This window comes from Aspergillus mulundensis (genome assembly GCF_003369625.1).
Source record: "Aspergillus mulundensis strain DSM 5745 chromosome Unknown scaffold_0, whole genome shotgun sequence".
Taxonomy (NCBI): domain Eukaryota; kingdom Fungi; phylum Ascomycota; class Eurotiomycetes; order Eurotiales; family Aspergillaceae; genus Aspergillus; species Aspergillus mulundensis.
The window spans coordinates 689,286-705,459 of NW_020797888.1; the positions used below are offsets into that span (position 1 = coordinate 689,286).

Sequence of the window (16,174 nt, forward strand, 5' to 3'; positions counted from 1 at the left end):
TCTCCTCGACACATATCCGTCTACCCCACATCGTTGACAATAGACCCGCCTGCACGATGGCGGTTGAGGATGATGTCCAAAACCCGCTGCACACGGGAATTGATACCGAGAAGGATGAGCACCATAACAGGAAAGAGTCGACCAGCCCGTCCGAGCAGGCTGACAACACCCACGCCGAACATGCTTCGCAAGTGTCCAGCAGCGAGAGCGACTCTCGCGGTAAGGTCAGGCCGGACGGAAAGCGAGAACTAACCGAAGACGACGCATACGATGCACTTGGGTTCTGCTTTCGGTGGTATAAGAAGTGGACAATCCTCACCGTCATCTTCGTTGTCCAGATGTCCATGAACTTCAACAGCAGCACCTACTCCTATGCGGTATCTGGGCTGACGGAAGAGTTCAACATTAGCAAGCAAGCAGCGCGGACCGGTCAGATGATCTTCTTGGTTGCCTACGCCTTTGGATGTGAGCTTTGGGCACCATGGAGTGAGGAGTTTGGCCGATGGCCTATCATGCAGCTCAGTTTGACGTTCATGAATATTTGGCAGATCCTTTCAGCATTAGCCCCGAACTTTGGGTCCATGCTTGTTAGTCGTTTTCTGGGTGGTATCAGCTTAGCTGGAGGCTCTGTCACGCTGGGGATGACTGCTGACATGTGGGAAGCCGACGATCAAGGCTTCGCCGTGGCATATGTGGTGTTGTCGTCTGTGGGTGGTACTACAATTGGACCCTTCTTCGGTGGTATGATGGAGCAGTGGCTGCATTGGCGATGGAATTTTTGGATCCAGCTCATCTTCGGCGGCGTTACCCAGATCCTGCATCTTTTACTCGTACAAGAAACGCGCTCAACTATTCTTCTTGATCGGGAGGCCAAGCGCCGCCGCAAGACCGGCGAAGACCCCAATGTCTACGGGCCCAACGAATTGAAGTCCCCAAGACTTGACTTCAAGGAAGTCCTGGCTATTTGGCGCCGACCATTTGAGATGTTCCTGCGTGAACCAATCGTTCTTTGCCTCTCTCTGCTTTCTGGTTTCTCCGACGCCCTGATCTTCACCTCCATCGAGTCGTTCGCTCTTGTCTTCGAGCAGTGGGGCTTTGACCCCCTGAGGATTGGTCTCTGCTTTGCAACGATCATCATAGGATACCTCATGGCCTATGTAATCTTCATACCCGACATCTGGCGTCAGCGCAAGATCCGCAAGGAACAAGGGAATGCCGCTCGCTTGCCAGAGCGCCGCCTCCTACTTCTTCTGTTTATAGCTCCACTGGAAGCCATCGGACTTTTCGGATTCGCGTGGACGACGATGGGTCCAGACTATAATCACTGGATCGTGCCTCTAATCTTTATGTTCCTGATCGCGATCGCCAACTATGGTATATACATGGCTACGATCGATTACATGGTCGCCGCTTACGGTCCGTACTCTGCCTCTGCGACGGGCGGCAACGGGTTTGCTCGTGATTTCCTCGCTGGTCTGTCCGCCATGTATGCGACGCCGATGTATCAAAACATTGGCGGCAGATTTCATTTGCAATGGGCGAGTACGATTCTCGGTGTTTTGGCCATCTTTGTCACTATCCCAATCTATGTCTTCTATTGGAAGGGGCCGCAGATCCGGGAGAAGAGCAAGTTCGCTCAAACCCTGGCGGCAGATCGGGCGCTTCATGAGGGTAGGAGGGTTAGCTATATGAGTGGGAGGGAGAGGCCCTATGCGGCTTGATTGGTCGGATATGGTTTGGTGAATGTAATTGTACGCATAATGACTGATGATGGTATCTTCTTGTACTATCCTTTGATGAATATATATATAACAACTATTACTCCGCCTTGGTATCTTTGAACACTCCTTGCTGTCAAAGTAGATATAAGCAATCTGCCTGATGGCCTTCTAAGCGCCATTTACTAATGGATTCGTTATCTTTGGCTATAGTCTAATCATCCTGGCCCTGATCAATCCAAGTGATGCTCGGGGCCATGACCGCCACTTCCGCAGTGGGCCTCGTCCGGCGATAACCGTTGAGCGCGGAACAACTCCCGAAATCCCGCCCTGTCAAGCATCTCCTCTTCTCAAACCCCTTGAACCATGCACTGTGTGGCTGATGCACTGGGACAATTCGATTTTGCGAGCGGGGATGATGCGGACAAGGCCTCCCGGACCCCGGAAATGTACCGTGCACAGAAGCAGCCACAGACGTCGACTACAGCCGCCCTGGCCGACAGCCCGAATCCGATATAAAGGCCGTCTCTTTTTTTCCTGGCTGTCATCACGGTTGATTTCTACACTCCCCCTCGAGATATATTTGACCTTCTGGGACTATGGCGCTCCAAACGGTCGGCATCGCTGTCGTCGCTGTGATCTATTTTCTCATCCGCTACTTCAACCGCACAGACGTCCCCAAGATCAAGGGTCTGCCTGAGGTCCCTGGGATACCAATCTTCGGCAACCTCATCCAGCTCGGTGACCAGCATGCAACGGTAGCGCAGAAATGGGCGAAGAAGTTTGGGCCTGTCTTCCAGGTTCGCATGGGAAATAGGGTGAGTCTGACTGGTGGTGAAAGTGAGGGGAAAAGTCTAATCCAAACTACAGCGCGTCATCTTCGCAAACACCTTCGATTCCGTCCGTCAGCTCTGGATCAAAGACCAATCCGCCCTCATCTCCCGCCCAACCTTCCATACCTTCCACAGTGTCGTTTCTAGCTCTCAGGGTTTCACAGTTGGAACGTCGCCGTGGGATGACTCGTGCAAGCGCCGTCGCAAGGCGGCAGCCACGGCGCTGAACCGCCCTGCTACGCAGTCTTACATGCCGATTATTGACCTCGAGTCGATGTCGAGTATTCGGGAGCTGTTCAGGGATAGCAAGAACGGAACGGTGGACATCAACCCGACGGCGTACTTCCAGCGGTTTGCGCTGAACACGAGTTTGACTTTGAACTATGGCATCCGAATTGAGGGCAATGTTGATGATGAGCTTCTGCGTGAAATTGTTGACGTCGAGCGCGGGGTCTCGAACTTCCGGAGTACCAGCAACCAGTGGCAGGACTATATCCCGCTTCTGAGGATTATCCCGAAGATGAATCGCGAGGCTGACAGTTTCCGTGTGCGGAGAGATAAATATCTTACCTATCTTCTTGATGTCCTCAAGGATCGCATCGCTAAAGGAACGGACAAGCCTTGTATTACCGGAAACATCTTGAAGGATCCCGAAGCTAAGCTTAACGACGGTATGTAGTCTACCATCTCTCGACCTCAACATACTAACAATATCCAGCCGAGATCAAATCAATCTGCCTGACCATGGTCTCTGCCGGTCTCGACACCGTCCCCGGTAATCTCATCATGGGCATCGCCTACCTCGCCTCCGAAGACGGCCAACGGATCCAAAAGCGCGCCTACGAAGAAATCATACAAGTCTACCCGGACGGCGACGCATGGGAAAAGTGTCTCGTCGAAGAAAAGGTCCCCTACGTGACTGCCCTCGTCAAAGAAACCCTCCGTTTCTGGACCGTCATCCCAATCTGCTTGCCGAGAGAAAGCACAAAGGACATCACATGGAATGGCGCCGTTATCCCCAAGGGCACCACCTTCTTCATGAATGCATATGCCGCAGACTACGATGATACGCACTTCAAAGACCCGCACGCCTTCGAGCCAGAGCGCTACCTCTCTGCAGCATCCGATGGCTCGGGGACACCCCACTACGGCTATGGCGCCGGCTCGCGCATGTGCGCTGGTTCGCATCTTGCTAACCGGGAGCTTTTCACTGCGTATGTCCGTCTCATCACGGCGTTTACGATGCACCCAGCCAAGAAGGCTGAGGATCGGCCCATCCTCGATGCGATCGAATGCAATGCTATTCCGACGGCGTTGACGACGGAGCCGAAGCCCTTCAAAGTCGGGTTCAGAGCGAGAAACCCGGAGTTGGTTGAGAGATGGATTGCAGAGAGCGAGGAGCGGACAAAAGACCTGAACTAAATTTCTTGTCTCGAATTTCTTCTTTTTCTTTTTTATGTCAAGAATCTATGATAGCATTCGGTACGGACTACGGAGTAGTCTACTTGGCGATGTCGCAGCAATTAAAAACTAGGCATCCATTAGAAAGTGAACAATATCGAATTCAAAGACAATAGATTATCAAAATCCATAGTAAATGACACCAAGGCAGCCACAAATCTTAGCATCTCCAAGGCAGCTCCTCCTGATCGACACCGCAGCGGAACCAATTCCATTCCCCGCATTTTCCCCAGTTTTCCCAACGCTCAGACCGCCGGCCACTGACGACCGCCACATTTCCAACCTTCCATCTCCAACCATCTCGACACTTGTCACTTGGCTACTCGCTCCCGCAACTATCCCTGTCGCTTTCTGTGTTTATCTTGACGACGCTTAGCATGGACCCGTCTATTGCCGCGCATCATACGAGTATCTGGGAGCGGAGTCCCGATGAGAGTGTTACCATTAGTGTTCATGGGGACCGGGAGCGCGAGGTTGAAGTCGACGCGGCGCCCAGGAAGAGGAGGAGGAAGTACATTGCTAAGGCTTGGTGAGTCAAGTTCTTATTGTCCCGGGAAAAAGTTCTCAATTTTGCTGACGAGTTGAAGCAACGAATGCAAGCGACGAAAGATTAAATGTAACGGCGAGCGTCCATGCGGGAGATGCGGAAGGCAGCGGATATCATGCATCTACGACAATGCCCATGAGCCTGGGGGCAATGAGACAATGTGAGTAGTTGCTGACCTCGTTCGAATATCTGCTAATTGGCTAGCGGAATTGAGCGGTTGTATGAGCAGATGAACGCCATGCAAGCTCAGATCAGTGCCCTTACAGCATCTGTCCATGCGCTAGCCCAGAATAACGCCACTGGTCAGGGGTTGCGTCAAGAGGCTCCACCACGACTACACCGACGTTTTTCCATGGCGGCAAAGGAATTGACTTTCCAGGGCCCGACCACGTCTGGCTTTAGCTTCGATCTGGCGAAGTCAAGTCTCAAAGAGCGTGGAATTGAAGTTGAGCGCAATGAAGATATGACGCGAGAGCCATCGCCATTGCCGACTCCACCGTCGCCGTCGCCCGGATCCTGCCATGTCGGAGATCCCTTATGGAGCATCAGCAAGACGGAAGCTCTCCGGCTTTGCCGGGTGTATGATGAGGAGATGGGAGCTATGTATCCGGTGGTAGAGCTCGATCAGCTCTTGCACAATGTTAACCTGCTATATGGACCTACCGACGCAGGCTCCTGGCCTCGAGCTCCTGCTTACCCACAAGGCGATGAAGGTTTGGATAGTGACGACGTGAATATCCTGCGGCTGGTGTTTGCCTGCGCTCTGACAGCAGAAGCGAGTGGTAGTAGTGAATTAGCGATGAGTTTGTTTGAGACTGTTCGAGACGCTGCCGACCACTATGTCTGGGCGGTCCCCGAGATCAAAAGCATCACGTTGCTGGCACTTGTGGTAAGTTAACCTCCGACGAAAGCAACGAGGCTGACAAGTGTAGGCGATTCTGTACTTTCAAATCGACGAGGAGACTCTGGCGTGGCGGACGATCGGGATTGTGGAACGCATGTGCTTGGAGAAAGGGCTACATCGCAGAGAAACACTGAAGCACCCGGCTATCATAGCAGCAGGAAAGAACCGAGTACTTAAGTTATTCTGGTCGGTGCGCGTACTGGATCTGAGGTGGAGCTTTGGAACCGGCATGCCGTACAGTATTGATGATTCCGACATAGATCCATGGCTTTCAGAGCCGGAAGAGGACTCGTCATACTTGCGCGTAATGATTCGGTATAGTCGGATTGCAGCAAAGGTGTGGAGGTTCATATCAGCATTCAACAACACCAACGAAATCAAGAAGGACGAGATGAATTACCTAGACTGGCAGGTACAGCAGTGGGTCGCCACGCTTCCGGACTCTCTGCGTTTGCGGAACCCATCAGGCTATGCAGAAGGCGAGACGCGAAGCCTTCGCCGACTCCGTTCCTTGGTGTATCTTCGAGCAAACCAGCTGCGTATGCTTATTCATCGCCCTGTCCTTCACTCTGCAGCACATATGATGCGCTTCCCGGCCGAGTCGCAGACCGTGGTCGACATGGCCAAGGACTCTATCCGATTTATCACCCAGCTCCACGCATCGTCAGACATATACCAGCTGCAGCAGGTGGTCTTCAACTGGTTTCTAGTGTCGGCATTGATGGCATTGTTTCTTGCTGTCGCCCAGATACCCAGCCAGTACAGCACCGCTTGTCGGGAGGAGTTTTATATGGCGCTGGAGCTGGTTAAAGGGGTGTCAACACGGTCGTACATCTCACGGCGGCTGTGGAAGTCGATCAAGGGACTTCGTCGGCTTGGACCCCAATTAATGCATAGGCAAAGCGACGGTGATGGTGCTACCGTTGAAGGCATCGTCGATCAGGCAGTGTCGGCTGGTGCTCAGAGCCAGACACCAGATGGAGTTCAGATGACGCAGGAGCTGAAGGAGTGGTTCGAGGCAGTCGGCAATCTGGAAGATCAAATCATGGGAGTCGGATCGCTCGACGCTTTCCAGGAAGGGTATATGCTGGATTACAGCAACGAATTGTCAAGCATGATGAAGGATTGCTTTTGACCAAGATAGGCTCGTCGGTTGGTAGAGGCATAGATTGCTTTACAACTCTCCCTACTCCCGGCCGTACAGGAAGGAGCTACCCGCAGCTGGAGGACGTGAGGTCACCTACGGAAGGAGCCATATACGGAAGGAGCTACCCTACAGGTGTTCCAAGGTTGTCCCGACCTAACCCGTCTTACCCGGAGCTGGCCGCTCTTTCTAGGTATAAGCTTTTCGGATCGGGTGCCCTCGGGACTCTCTGTGAAAACAATAGGGCAGCAACTTAAGAGATCTGGAAGTATGCTCCGAGGATTGGTAATCCAAGGCAGCTGCGACCCTACAAATATCTGCATTTTCCCGTCTCTCGCTCCTTCCTTTCTTTCCTCCTACATCTCTCGCCATCTTTTCAGCCGTCTACTTCTACACATATACTTCTTCACACTTACTTCTTCACTTACTGTGCCATATACCTGCCATCTACCTGCCATCTACCTGCCATTTACCTGCCATTTACCTGCCATTTACCTGCCATTTACCTGCCACTTACCTGCCATTTACCTGCCATCTACCTGCCATCTACCTGCCATCTACCTGCCATCTACCTGCCATCTACCTGCCATCTACCTGCCATCTATCTGCCATCTATCTGCCATTTATCTATTGGCGAGCTGGTTGGGCTTGGGGTTGCCCCCGTAAAGTCCAGCCAGCTTGCCATAGAGCTGCCATCTATCTGCCATTTACTATGGTGGTTGGTTGGGCTAGGGGTTGCCCCCGTACGGTCCAGCTAGCCACCATAGACTGCCATATTTTGCCACTTATTCCCCTTATTCTTCCTTTATATTCATATCGTAACTACGACAGCCCGGTTTTATTTATCCTCTAATTAGTTGGTAAGCCCCACTAGCGCCGGGTATTACGGGTGTTAGTAAGCATTACTTCCGCACCCTATAACTTTTTATTTACCCCGGCCACTATGCTTTAAAAACCATGTTTTTTATATATAGTGCTTGCTTATAATTTTAGTAATTTTTTTTATAATTTTTATAGTTGCCCTTTTTTTACTTTTATAATTATAAATATTTTTTTATATATTTATTATTTTAGGGGGCCTAGTTTATATAAGTTAAGGGTATTATAGGTAATATTTTTATATAAACTAGGCTTATAAATTTACTTATTATTAAATAAACTTTAATTTAAAAAAGCTTTAATTTTTAGGCCCCGGTATACTAGCCTTTATTTAAGTATTTTATTAATTTTTTTACTATTTTTATTATTTTTTTAAGCCTTTTATTAAGCTTTTTTTAAGCGCTTTTTTTAATTTTATTAAACTTTTTTTTTATTTTAAATTATAGCATAAGTAACTTTCTTTATATATATGCCTTTAACTTATTAATTTTTTTTTATATATGCTATTATACCGCCCCTTATATATTATTATTTTATTTTATTATATATTTTTTATATATTTAGTTTAGTGGTTTAATATTAATTTAGGCTAGGTTTATTATAAATTATATTTTTAAGGCTTTGGGATTTATAGGTGCTATTAATATTATTATTATTAATATTATTATAGGGTTTAGTAATATTATACTATTTATAATATATACTTTTAGCCGCCTGTTAATATATATATATATAAATAAGGCATGCTATAATAGTATATATACTTATTATAAATACTTTAATTTTTATTTTTTACTTTTTGTATTGCGTAATAATTTTAGCTACTTTATTTTTATTTTATTTATTTAATAATTTTTAAGCTATTATTTTTTAACATGCCTTAGCCTTAGCTTTTTATTAATATTATATCTTATAATATTATACCTTTAATTTATTTTATTATGCTTGTGTGTGGGTTAACCCTTTTTAAATATTTTTAGTATAAAATAATTAAATTTTTTTTTATACTTTTTTATTATCCACCCTATATATTTTATAAACAGCCTTAAGTATTTATAAGCATAATAAGTGGTTAGTACGTAAATAAAAGTTTAGGTTAAGGTAATTAATATATTTATATATATTTTAAAATAAATTATTTAGGTTTATAAGGTTTATATTATATTATTTAATAAATAAATTATCCAGGCTTTTATATTAGGCTATATAGTTTATATTTTTAGCTTTAATAAGTTTTATAATAAGTAATAATAATAAGTTATATAGGTATAAAAAGATGGGTTATATAAGTATAAAATTAATAGTTTTTATATTATATATTTTATTTTTTTTAGTACTTTTTTATATTATTTATTATAATTAGCCGCTCCCGGTCTTCTACCCTATTTAGTATAATTTTATTATTTATTTTATTTTTAAATATAGCTTTATTTCCTATTTATAGTGCTTTTTACCCTATAAATTTAATTATTTTATTATGCTTTTTTATACTTTATCTAGTATTTTATTTTTATTTATTTTTTTTATACTTTTAATTACTAGTATTATGGGCTATTTTCCTACTCCTTTATTTTTTTATAAGACTTGTAAATTACTAATTTTTAAAAAGGGCTAAGTATATTATAATAATAGCTATAACCCCAGGAGCTATAAGCACCTTATTTATATAATTAATTTTACTTTTATATACTCCTGCTTAGTATATTTAATTTATTATTAATAATTTTTATTAGCCTTTTTTAGCCCTAAATATTATTTTAGGTATAACTATTATTTTTTTAATTTACTAGCCTATGCCTCCTGCGTTTACTTTATTTTTATTTTTTTTTATATTATTATTAATTTTAGTATTAAGCCCCCTAGTGCTAGGTTCTTTAGGCATAGCTATTTTTAAATTAACCTAGTTTATATTAGTATTTATGCTATATAATAACCTTTTTTTTATTCCTTATAATTAACTATGCCTAGCTAATTAACTAGGTGCTATAAAGCACCCCTATTAGGCCTAGTATAATTATTAAATAATTAATAGCTACTATGCCTATTACAGGCCGTGCTAAAAATATAACCAGCTTTAAATAATTATTATTTAAAAGTGTTTTACTTATAAAAAGGTTTTAAATCTAGCTAATTTACTAAATAAATATATTTTTTATTAAAAGCTTTTGCTAGATATATTAACACAGGCTTTAAAAAATATTTTAGCTATAATTACTAGTTTTTTTAAGCATGGCACTTAAATACTATTAGTTTTAGGCTATATAAAGGTTGCTTGCCTAAGCTATTATTTTTTATTTATAAAAAAAAAGATTGCATGGCATTTGGGTGCTTTTTTTAATTATATTAATAAGTATTATAATTTTTAAAAATATTATATAATTAATAATATAAACCTTTAAAATAATTTTAATCCCTACCTAGAGCCTAGCCTTAACTTTTTAATTTAATAAATTTTTAATAGGAACTCCCCGGAATATAGTAGGTTTATATATAATATTTAATTAGTTAATAGCTCCCTTACCTATACTAGTTTATTTATAAAATATTATGCCCGTGCTAGTTTTAATAATATTAATTATATATTTTAAATATAAAGGTTTATTTATTACTATATAAGCCCCCTAGGTAATTTATAAAAAAGTAATAATATTATATTTATATAAATATACTAGCTTAATTTTATTAAGGCCCTTAAATACTATTTAGGGCGTAATATATTTTTAAATAAGGTTAAAAAGGCCCTAAAATAAATTAATTAGTTTATTTACGCGTGTAACCCGTGGTATAATATTTTTTTTTAAAGCTAAGTTTATTTTTAAGTAAAATATAGACCTTAGCTTCCTGCAGTTAACACCCTAAATATAATTTATAATTAATAATAAGCTAGGCAAGCGTTATAATCTTCCTTTTTAATTAAAAATATTTAAAATAGGTATTTTTATACCTAATATTCCTATAATTTCTTTTTTAAAGTGTTAGCTTAACCCTGCTATTACTAATAATACTTATTTAATAAAAGCTAAATAAAATCTTATTTTTTTTTTAAAAGCCACTAAACTTATTTAATAATTTTTTATTAACTAAGTTATACCTTAAGATAAACCCCTATAATATTAATATTTTTATTACTAAAAATAAAAATAATCCGGTACCTTGGCGGTTTTTTACTATAATTAATTTTAATTACCTATTTTATTTACCACTTTATTATATTTTTTTTTATGCTAAGGGTAGGATAGGCTACTCCTATAAATAAAAAATCTATATTTTAATATAAACTAAATAAGAATAAAGTAAGAACTAAAACTAGGTAATAATAATTATATTTTACTAATTTTATATTTTTACCTGTAAAAAAAGTTTTAATATTTTACACCAGGGTGGCATGCTCTTTTAATAGTTTTTAGTAAATATTTAGCTATATATAAAGAATTTATATTTATTTAGTATTTATTATAACTAAAAAACCTATTATTTTACTAATTATAGTAGTGCTTCTCGGGCCTTAAATAAAGGTTATAATTTAATATAAGTTAATAAGTATATATTTTTAGGCTTTAATTACAAGGGCAGTAACTAGTATATATATAAGTTTTATTATAATTTTATAACCCTAGTGCTGTGGTATAGCACCCTAACTTTATTTATTACTTTTATAATTAATTTAGGGTGGGAGAAGGTTACTAAAAAGCTTATTTAAAATAATAATAATAACTTAATATAATACTAGCAGGACCGGCTAAATCTAGTATGTTATATATTTTATATAAAAAATAAAATAATACTTTGGAAATTTAAAAATAGTGCCTTTAGTAAGTATATTACTTATTATTTTATTATTAAGTTTTAAAAGTAAGGCTTACCTTATTTTTATATTTTTTACTAGCTTAAGCGGAGGTTTACCATATAAAAAAATATTAATAACCTTATTTTAGCTAAAATCCTTAACTTAAATATTATTTTTAAAGGGGATTTTAATCCCAAGGCCCTATTTAATATTATTAAGGGTAATATAATTTATAGGCTATATAAAAAGCTTAAGCTAAATATACTATATTATTTTAATAATAATAAAAAGCCCTAAAAATATAGCAAAGGCTTTTTTAAGCTATTTTATTTTAAAATAATTTTTTATAAAGGCTATTACCCTAAATACTAATAATATAATAATAGTGCCTATATTAATGTTCCTAACCTAAATAATAAAAAAAAAATAATCTAAATAGGTAATAAATAGGTAATGCCTTATTTTTCTTACCTTTTTTATTATTACCATGCGTATATTAACATAAAAGTTATTTAAAATATTTTAGCTATTAAGTATATTTATAAGTATATTTACAAGGGATTCCCAAAGGCATGTATTTAGTTTAATATTATTAATAAAGTTACTTATTATATTAATAATTAATTTATTAGTGCCTTAAAGGCTATATAATATTTAATAAAGTATTTTATTTACTTTTATTATTTATTAGTTAAGCAGCTTAAAATCCACGATAAAAATTATAATAATTTTATTTTTAAAAAAGACTAGGTAAAGAAGCAGATTAGAGAAAAGGATAAGATATTAAAAATTACTAAACTAAAGGCTTTTTTTAAGTATAATTAAGTAAACCTTAATAAAAAATCATGCCTGTATTATAAGATACTAAAAATATATATTTAGGATTTAAAGTATATATTAATACCTATTTTTACAGGCTTTATTAACCCTTTTATTTTACTTTTAGGGCCTAAGTATAAAAGCCATGTTAATAAAAATTTTAAATTAATTAAATACTATATTTTAGTTCTTTTTATAAGAATAAATACTACCTTTAAATACTTTTTATAATTATTTATAGCTTAATAAGTTTCCGGGATTTTTATATAATTAATAATTATATATTTAATACTTATAAAAAGGTATATATTACCCGTGGTATTATATTTAAAAAAAATAAGTAAAACTTATACTTTAAAAATACCTATATATTATAAATAAGCAAGGCGCTTTAATAAATATTTATTTTAGCCATGGTTTTTAGTAGGCTAAAAAATACCTTTGCTATCTAGGCCAAGTATAGTTCCTAAATTTATAAAAATTTATTAAGGTAAGTTAAGTAATTAACTTTAAATTACCCTTAAGACTAGACCCTTAATTAAGTAGCATGTAACTATAGTTTATTTATTATTTAGTAATTACTTAATAATAAAAACAAGGCCTTAACTAATTTTTAACTACCTAATTTAATTAATACTTGGGGTGCTTGGCCTTAAAATCCTTTTATTATTATTAAATATATATATAACTAGTTACTACTAGCCTAAAATATAAAGTATAAAAAGGTATAACTAAATATAAATTAGTAATTAATATATAAATAAATCCTACACGCTATTTAAAGCTAGTCTAGTAATTTTTACTTTTTTTTAAATAATTTAGGCAGCATAAGAAAGACCTTTATATACTAAATATTATATAATTAATTATATTTTAAGGGTTAAATTATGCTTTACATGGCCTTAATTAATATTATTACCTAATTTTTTTTTAGTAGGCAAACTATATATAAACACCTAAAAATCCTGGTTTTACTTAGCCTAGTAAAAATTATTAATATTAATACTAAGACTTATTTAGCCAAGCTTTTTTAGTATATAAATTTAATTATTTAAAATAAAATATTAATAATATTTTATAAAATATTTAACGCGGTGGAAAATACTCTTTAAAATATTTATTAAAATACTTAGCTATTTAAAAAAATCCCGGTGGTGTTTAGGGGTGATTTTTAGTAGATTTTACTAGTAGTTTCTATAAAAAAAATAAAGGAAATTATAAAAGCCATAATATATAATACTAATATTTAATTAAATATTAAAGTATTTTATTTTTAATAAAATATGCGCCTTTAATATATAACTTTAAAAAATATTTAATTTAGGAGCTAGCTATAGATTCTATGTAGGGATTTTATACTAAAAGGCTAGATTTAACTCCCTACCTTTATTAATATAAAATTTAATTTATTAAGTTTAGTAAAACAGGTTTATCCGCGATTAGCTATTACTTATAAAAACCTAAAATATTTTTAAGGCCGTGCCATCCTAATAGCGCTAAATATTATTATTTAAGATTTAAATAATATCTTGCTTAATTAAATCCCGCGTGATAATCTAGTTTTTTATATAAAAAATAAATATAATATTACCACCCTAAACTATAAGTTTATTATAATAAAAATTATGTAAAATTTAATCTTAGCTACCCTGCCTTTATTTATACTATATTTAAAAATTAAAGTTCCCTTAATACTACTTAATAACCTGGCCCTAAAAAATAGCTTATATAATAAAACTTGGATAACTTTGCTCCGCGCCTTTAGCTAATATTTTAAAGTCTAGTTAAATAATAGGTAGTTTAATAGTAAAAAGCGCCTTATTTATTAGGTTAAACTACTTAATAAAAAAAATAATTTTTTTTATAAAATTTACTACCTTTAATTTCCTATTTACCTTATATTTATTATAATAATTAATAAGTTACAGGGCTAATTATTAGACTATATTAGGGTAAATTTTTAAGATTTAGTATTTTTTTATAGCTAGCTATATATTACACTCTCCCGGGCAATTAATATTAGGTAGCTTTTAGTATTTTTTAACTTTAAAAATAAAAACTAATTAACTAAGAATATTATTTATAATAAAATATTAAATTATATAAATCTAGCTAGGAACCCTAAGTAGTTTTAGTTTTTACTTTTTTATATTTACTTTTTATTTTTATTTTATCTTACTATGCTTATACTAACTTTTTTTATTATATTTTAATTTTAATTTTATATTACTATTTTTACCCCTGGTATTATTTCCCACTTTTTTTTTAATATAACCAGACATAGCCTTTTAATTTATATTATTAGTAATATTATTTATAAAAATAATATTCCTAGTTTTAAGTATAATAAAAAAATGCGCATGGTTATTAAGTGGTTTAATAAGCTTAACCTTATATATATTAATAACTAGTTTACCTAGTTTAATAATACTTTTTTAGTTATTCCAGGCCCTAACGGTCTAACCCTTGTTATAAATATAAATAATTTTTATATATAGGATAGTAATTTTTTTTTAAAAATTTATTTTAACTTTTTAATTAATACTACTAACCCTATTATAACTCTTGCAGGTATAGTTAGTATAATTTACCAGGCTAATATTAATATTTACTAGGTTTTTAGTATTTATATTTAAAGTTATCGCGGGAGGAAAAAACCCTAGTTTATAAAGTTTAATATTTATTATGTTTTATGCCTAAGTCCGCGTTAGTAGTATATTATTATTTTTATTATAGGCTATTAGTATATAATAACTAGTATTATTATTAAATAAATAACACCTATTAATAAAAGGTTTATTTATATTTTAGTAATTATTATTAGCTATTTTTTTAATAATTTATAGGCTAGGTCCTAGGTTATACCCGTTATTATTAATATAAAAACCTTTTTACCTATTATTATTTCCTAGTATATATATTATGCTTTATATTTACCTTTACTAATATATTTTTATTCTTAATACTAAATAATTTTAAAAAAGTATTATGCCGGGCATGCTACTTAGTAAATTCCTTAAAACTAATACTAGTATTAATGCTATTACCTTTTAAAACCTTAGTAGTTTTTTATATATTAGTTTTTTTTTATATACCACGTCCCATGCTAATTACTCCTGTTTTAGCCCGCGTGTTAAGCAGGAAATTAAGGGTTTTATTAATAAAAGTATAAAAGTAAAAAAAGTAAATAATTATAAGCCTTTTTAATTTTTAATATTATTATACTTCTTAGTAAAATATAAAAAGGCCCTAAAAAATAAAAATAAAAAGTTAAAAAAATAAAAGTATAAGGACTTAAGGGCTTGCAAGCTTAAGTATAAAAAAAATAAAAAATAATTTAATTTTTATATTTTTTTATTTTTTTTTAGTCCTAATAATAATAATAACTTTATATTTATTAATTAATATTAAGGGCGCTTACTTTATACATGGTTACTTTTTTTAGGTATTACTAACTTTTTTATAAAAATTACCCCTTTAAAAACTTTTAAGGCTGCAGGAAGGGGTGCTAAAAAAAAGTAATTATATACTTAGTTAAGTAATTATACTTTATTATTAATATTATATTTATAGTTTTTTTATAGTACAGGGTTAGTAATTAAGCACTATTTTAAGATTTAAAATTAATAATTACTTATTACTTTTATACTTAGTTTAACACCAAGCCCTTTTTTTTTTCTTAACGGATTTGGTTATTTTAATAACTAGTACCTTAATATATATTAAGTGCCTGCCTTTTTTTTATTAAATATATTTTTAGTATATTTTATAATAAGCCATGTTTATTTATTAGGTTTACCTCTTAAGTTTACCCCTGTTTTACCTCTGGTTCGCCCCTGTTTTAATACTAGTTTGCCTACTAAGTTTGCCCACTAAGCCCTAAGCCCTTGGTTATACTAGTAACTTTAGCTATCTGCCCCCCTTTAAGCCCTTGGGTATACTAGTAACTTAATAAAGGGCCTGCTAACTAAAAAAATTAAAAATACTTGTAGTAATATAAAATATAGTAAAAAAATTAAATATCTAGATTTAGGTTTATTAGCTTTTTTTAATTTATTAGTAATTCTTAGTTTATTAAAGTC

At 35.1% G+C, this 16,174-nt stretch overlaps 3 protein-coding genes across 3 annotated transcripts; all 3 read left to right on the forward strand.

Annotated features, from left to right (window-relative positions):
* Window positions 1-56: 56 nt before the first annotated feature.
* Window positions 57-1,721, forward strand: DSM5745_00213 (Multidrug efflux pump of plasma membrane; the record flags this gene model as incomplete). The annotated part of the gene is made up of 1 exon (XM_026742229.1): window positions 57-1,721. One exon carries the CDS (start codon window positions 57-59, stop codon window positions 1,719-1,721), a length of 1,665 nt encoding a protein of 554 aa, XP_026608074.1.
* Window positions 1,722-2,317: 596 nt separating this feature from the next.
* DSM5745_00214 (cytochrome P450) lies at window positions 2,318-3,973 on the forward strand (the record flags this gene model as incomplete). Its single annotated transcript, XM_026742230.1, has 3 exons — window positions 2,318-2,536; window positions 2,589-3,222; window positions 3,270-3,973. The coding sequence occupies 3 exons, from the start codon at window positions 2,318-2,320 to the stop codon at window positions 3,971-3,973; spliced, it is 1,557 nt and encodes a 518-aa protein (XP_026608075.1).
* Window positions 3,974-4,389: 416 nt separating this feature from the next.
* DSM5745_00215 (putative C6 transcription factor) lies at window positions 4,390-6,598 on the forward strand (the record flags this gene model as incomplete). The annotated part of the gene is made up of 4 exons (XM_026742231.1): window positions 4,390-4,541; window positions 4,600-4,719; window positions 4,764-5,448; window positions 5,492-6,598. The coding sequence occupies 4 exons, from the start codon at window positions 4,390-4,392 to the stop codon at window positions 6,596-6,598; spliced, it is 2,064 nt and encodes a 687-aa protein (XP_026608076.1).
* Between the last annotated feature and the right edge of the window lie 9,576 nt (window positions 6,599-16,174).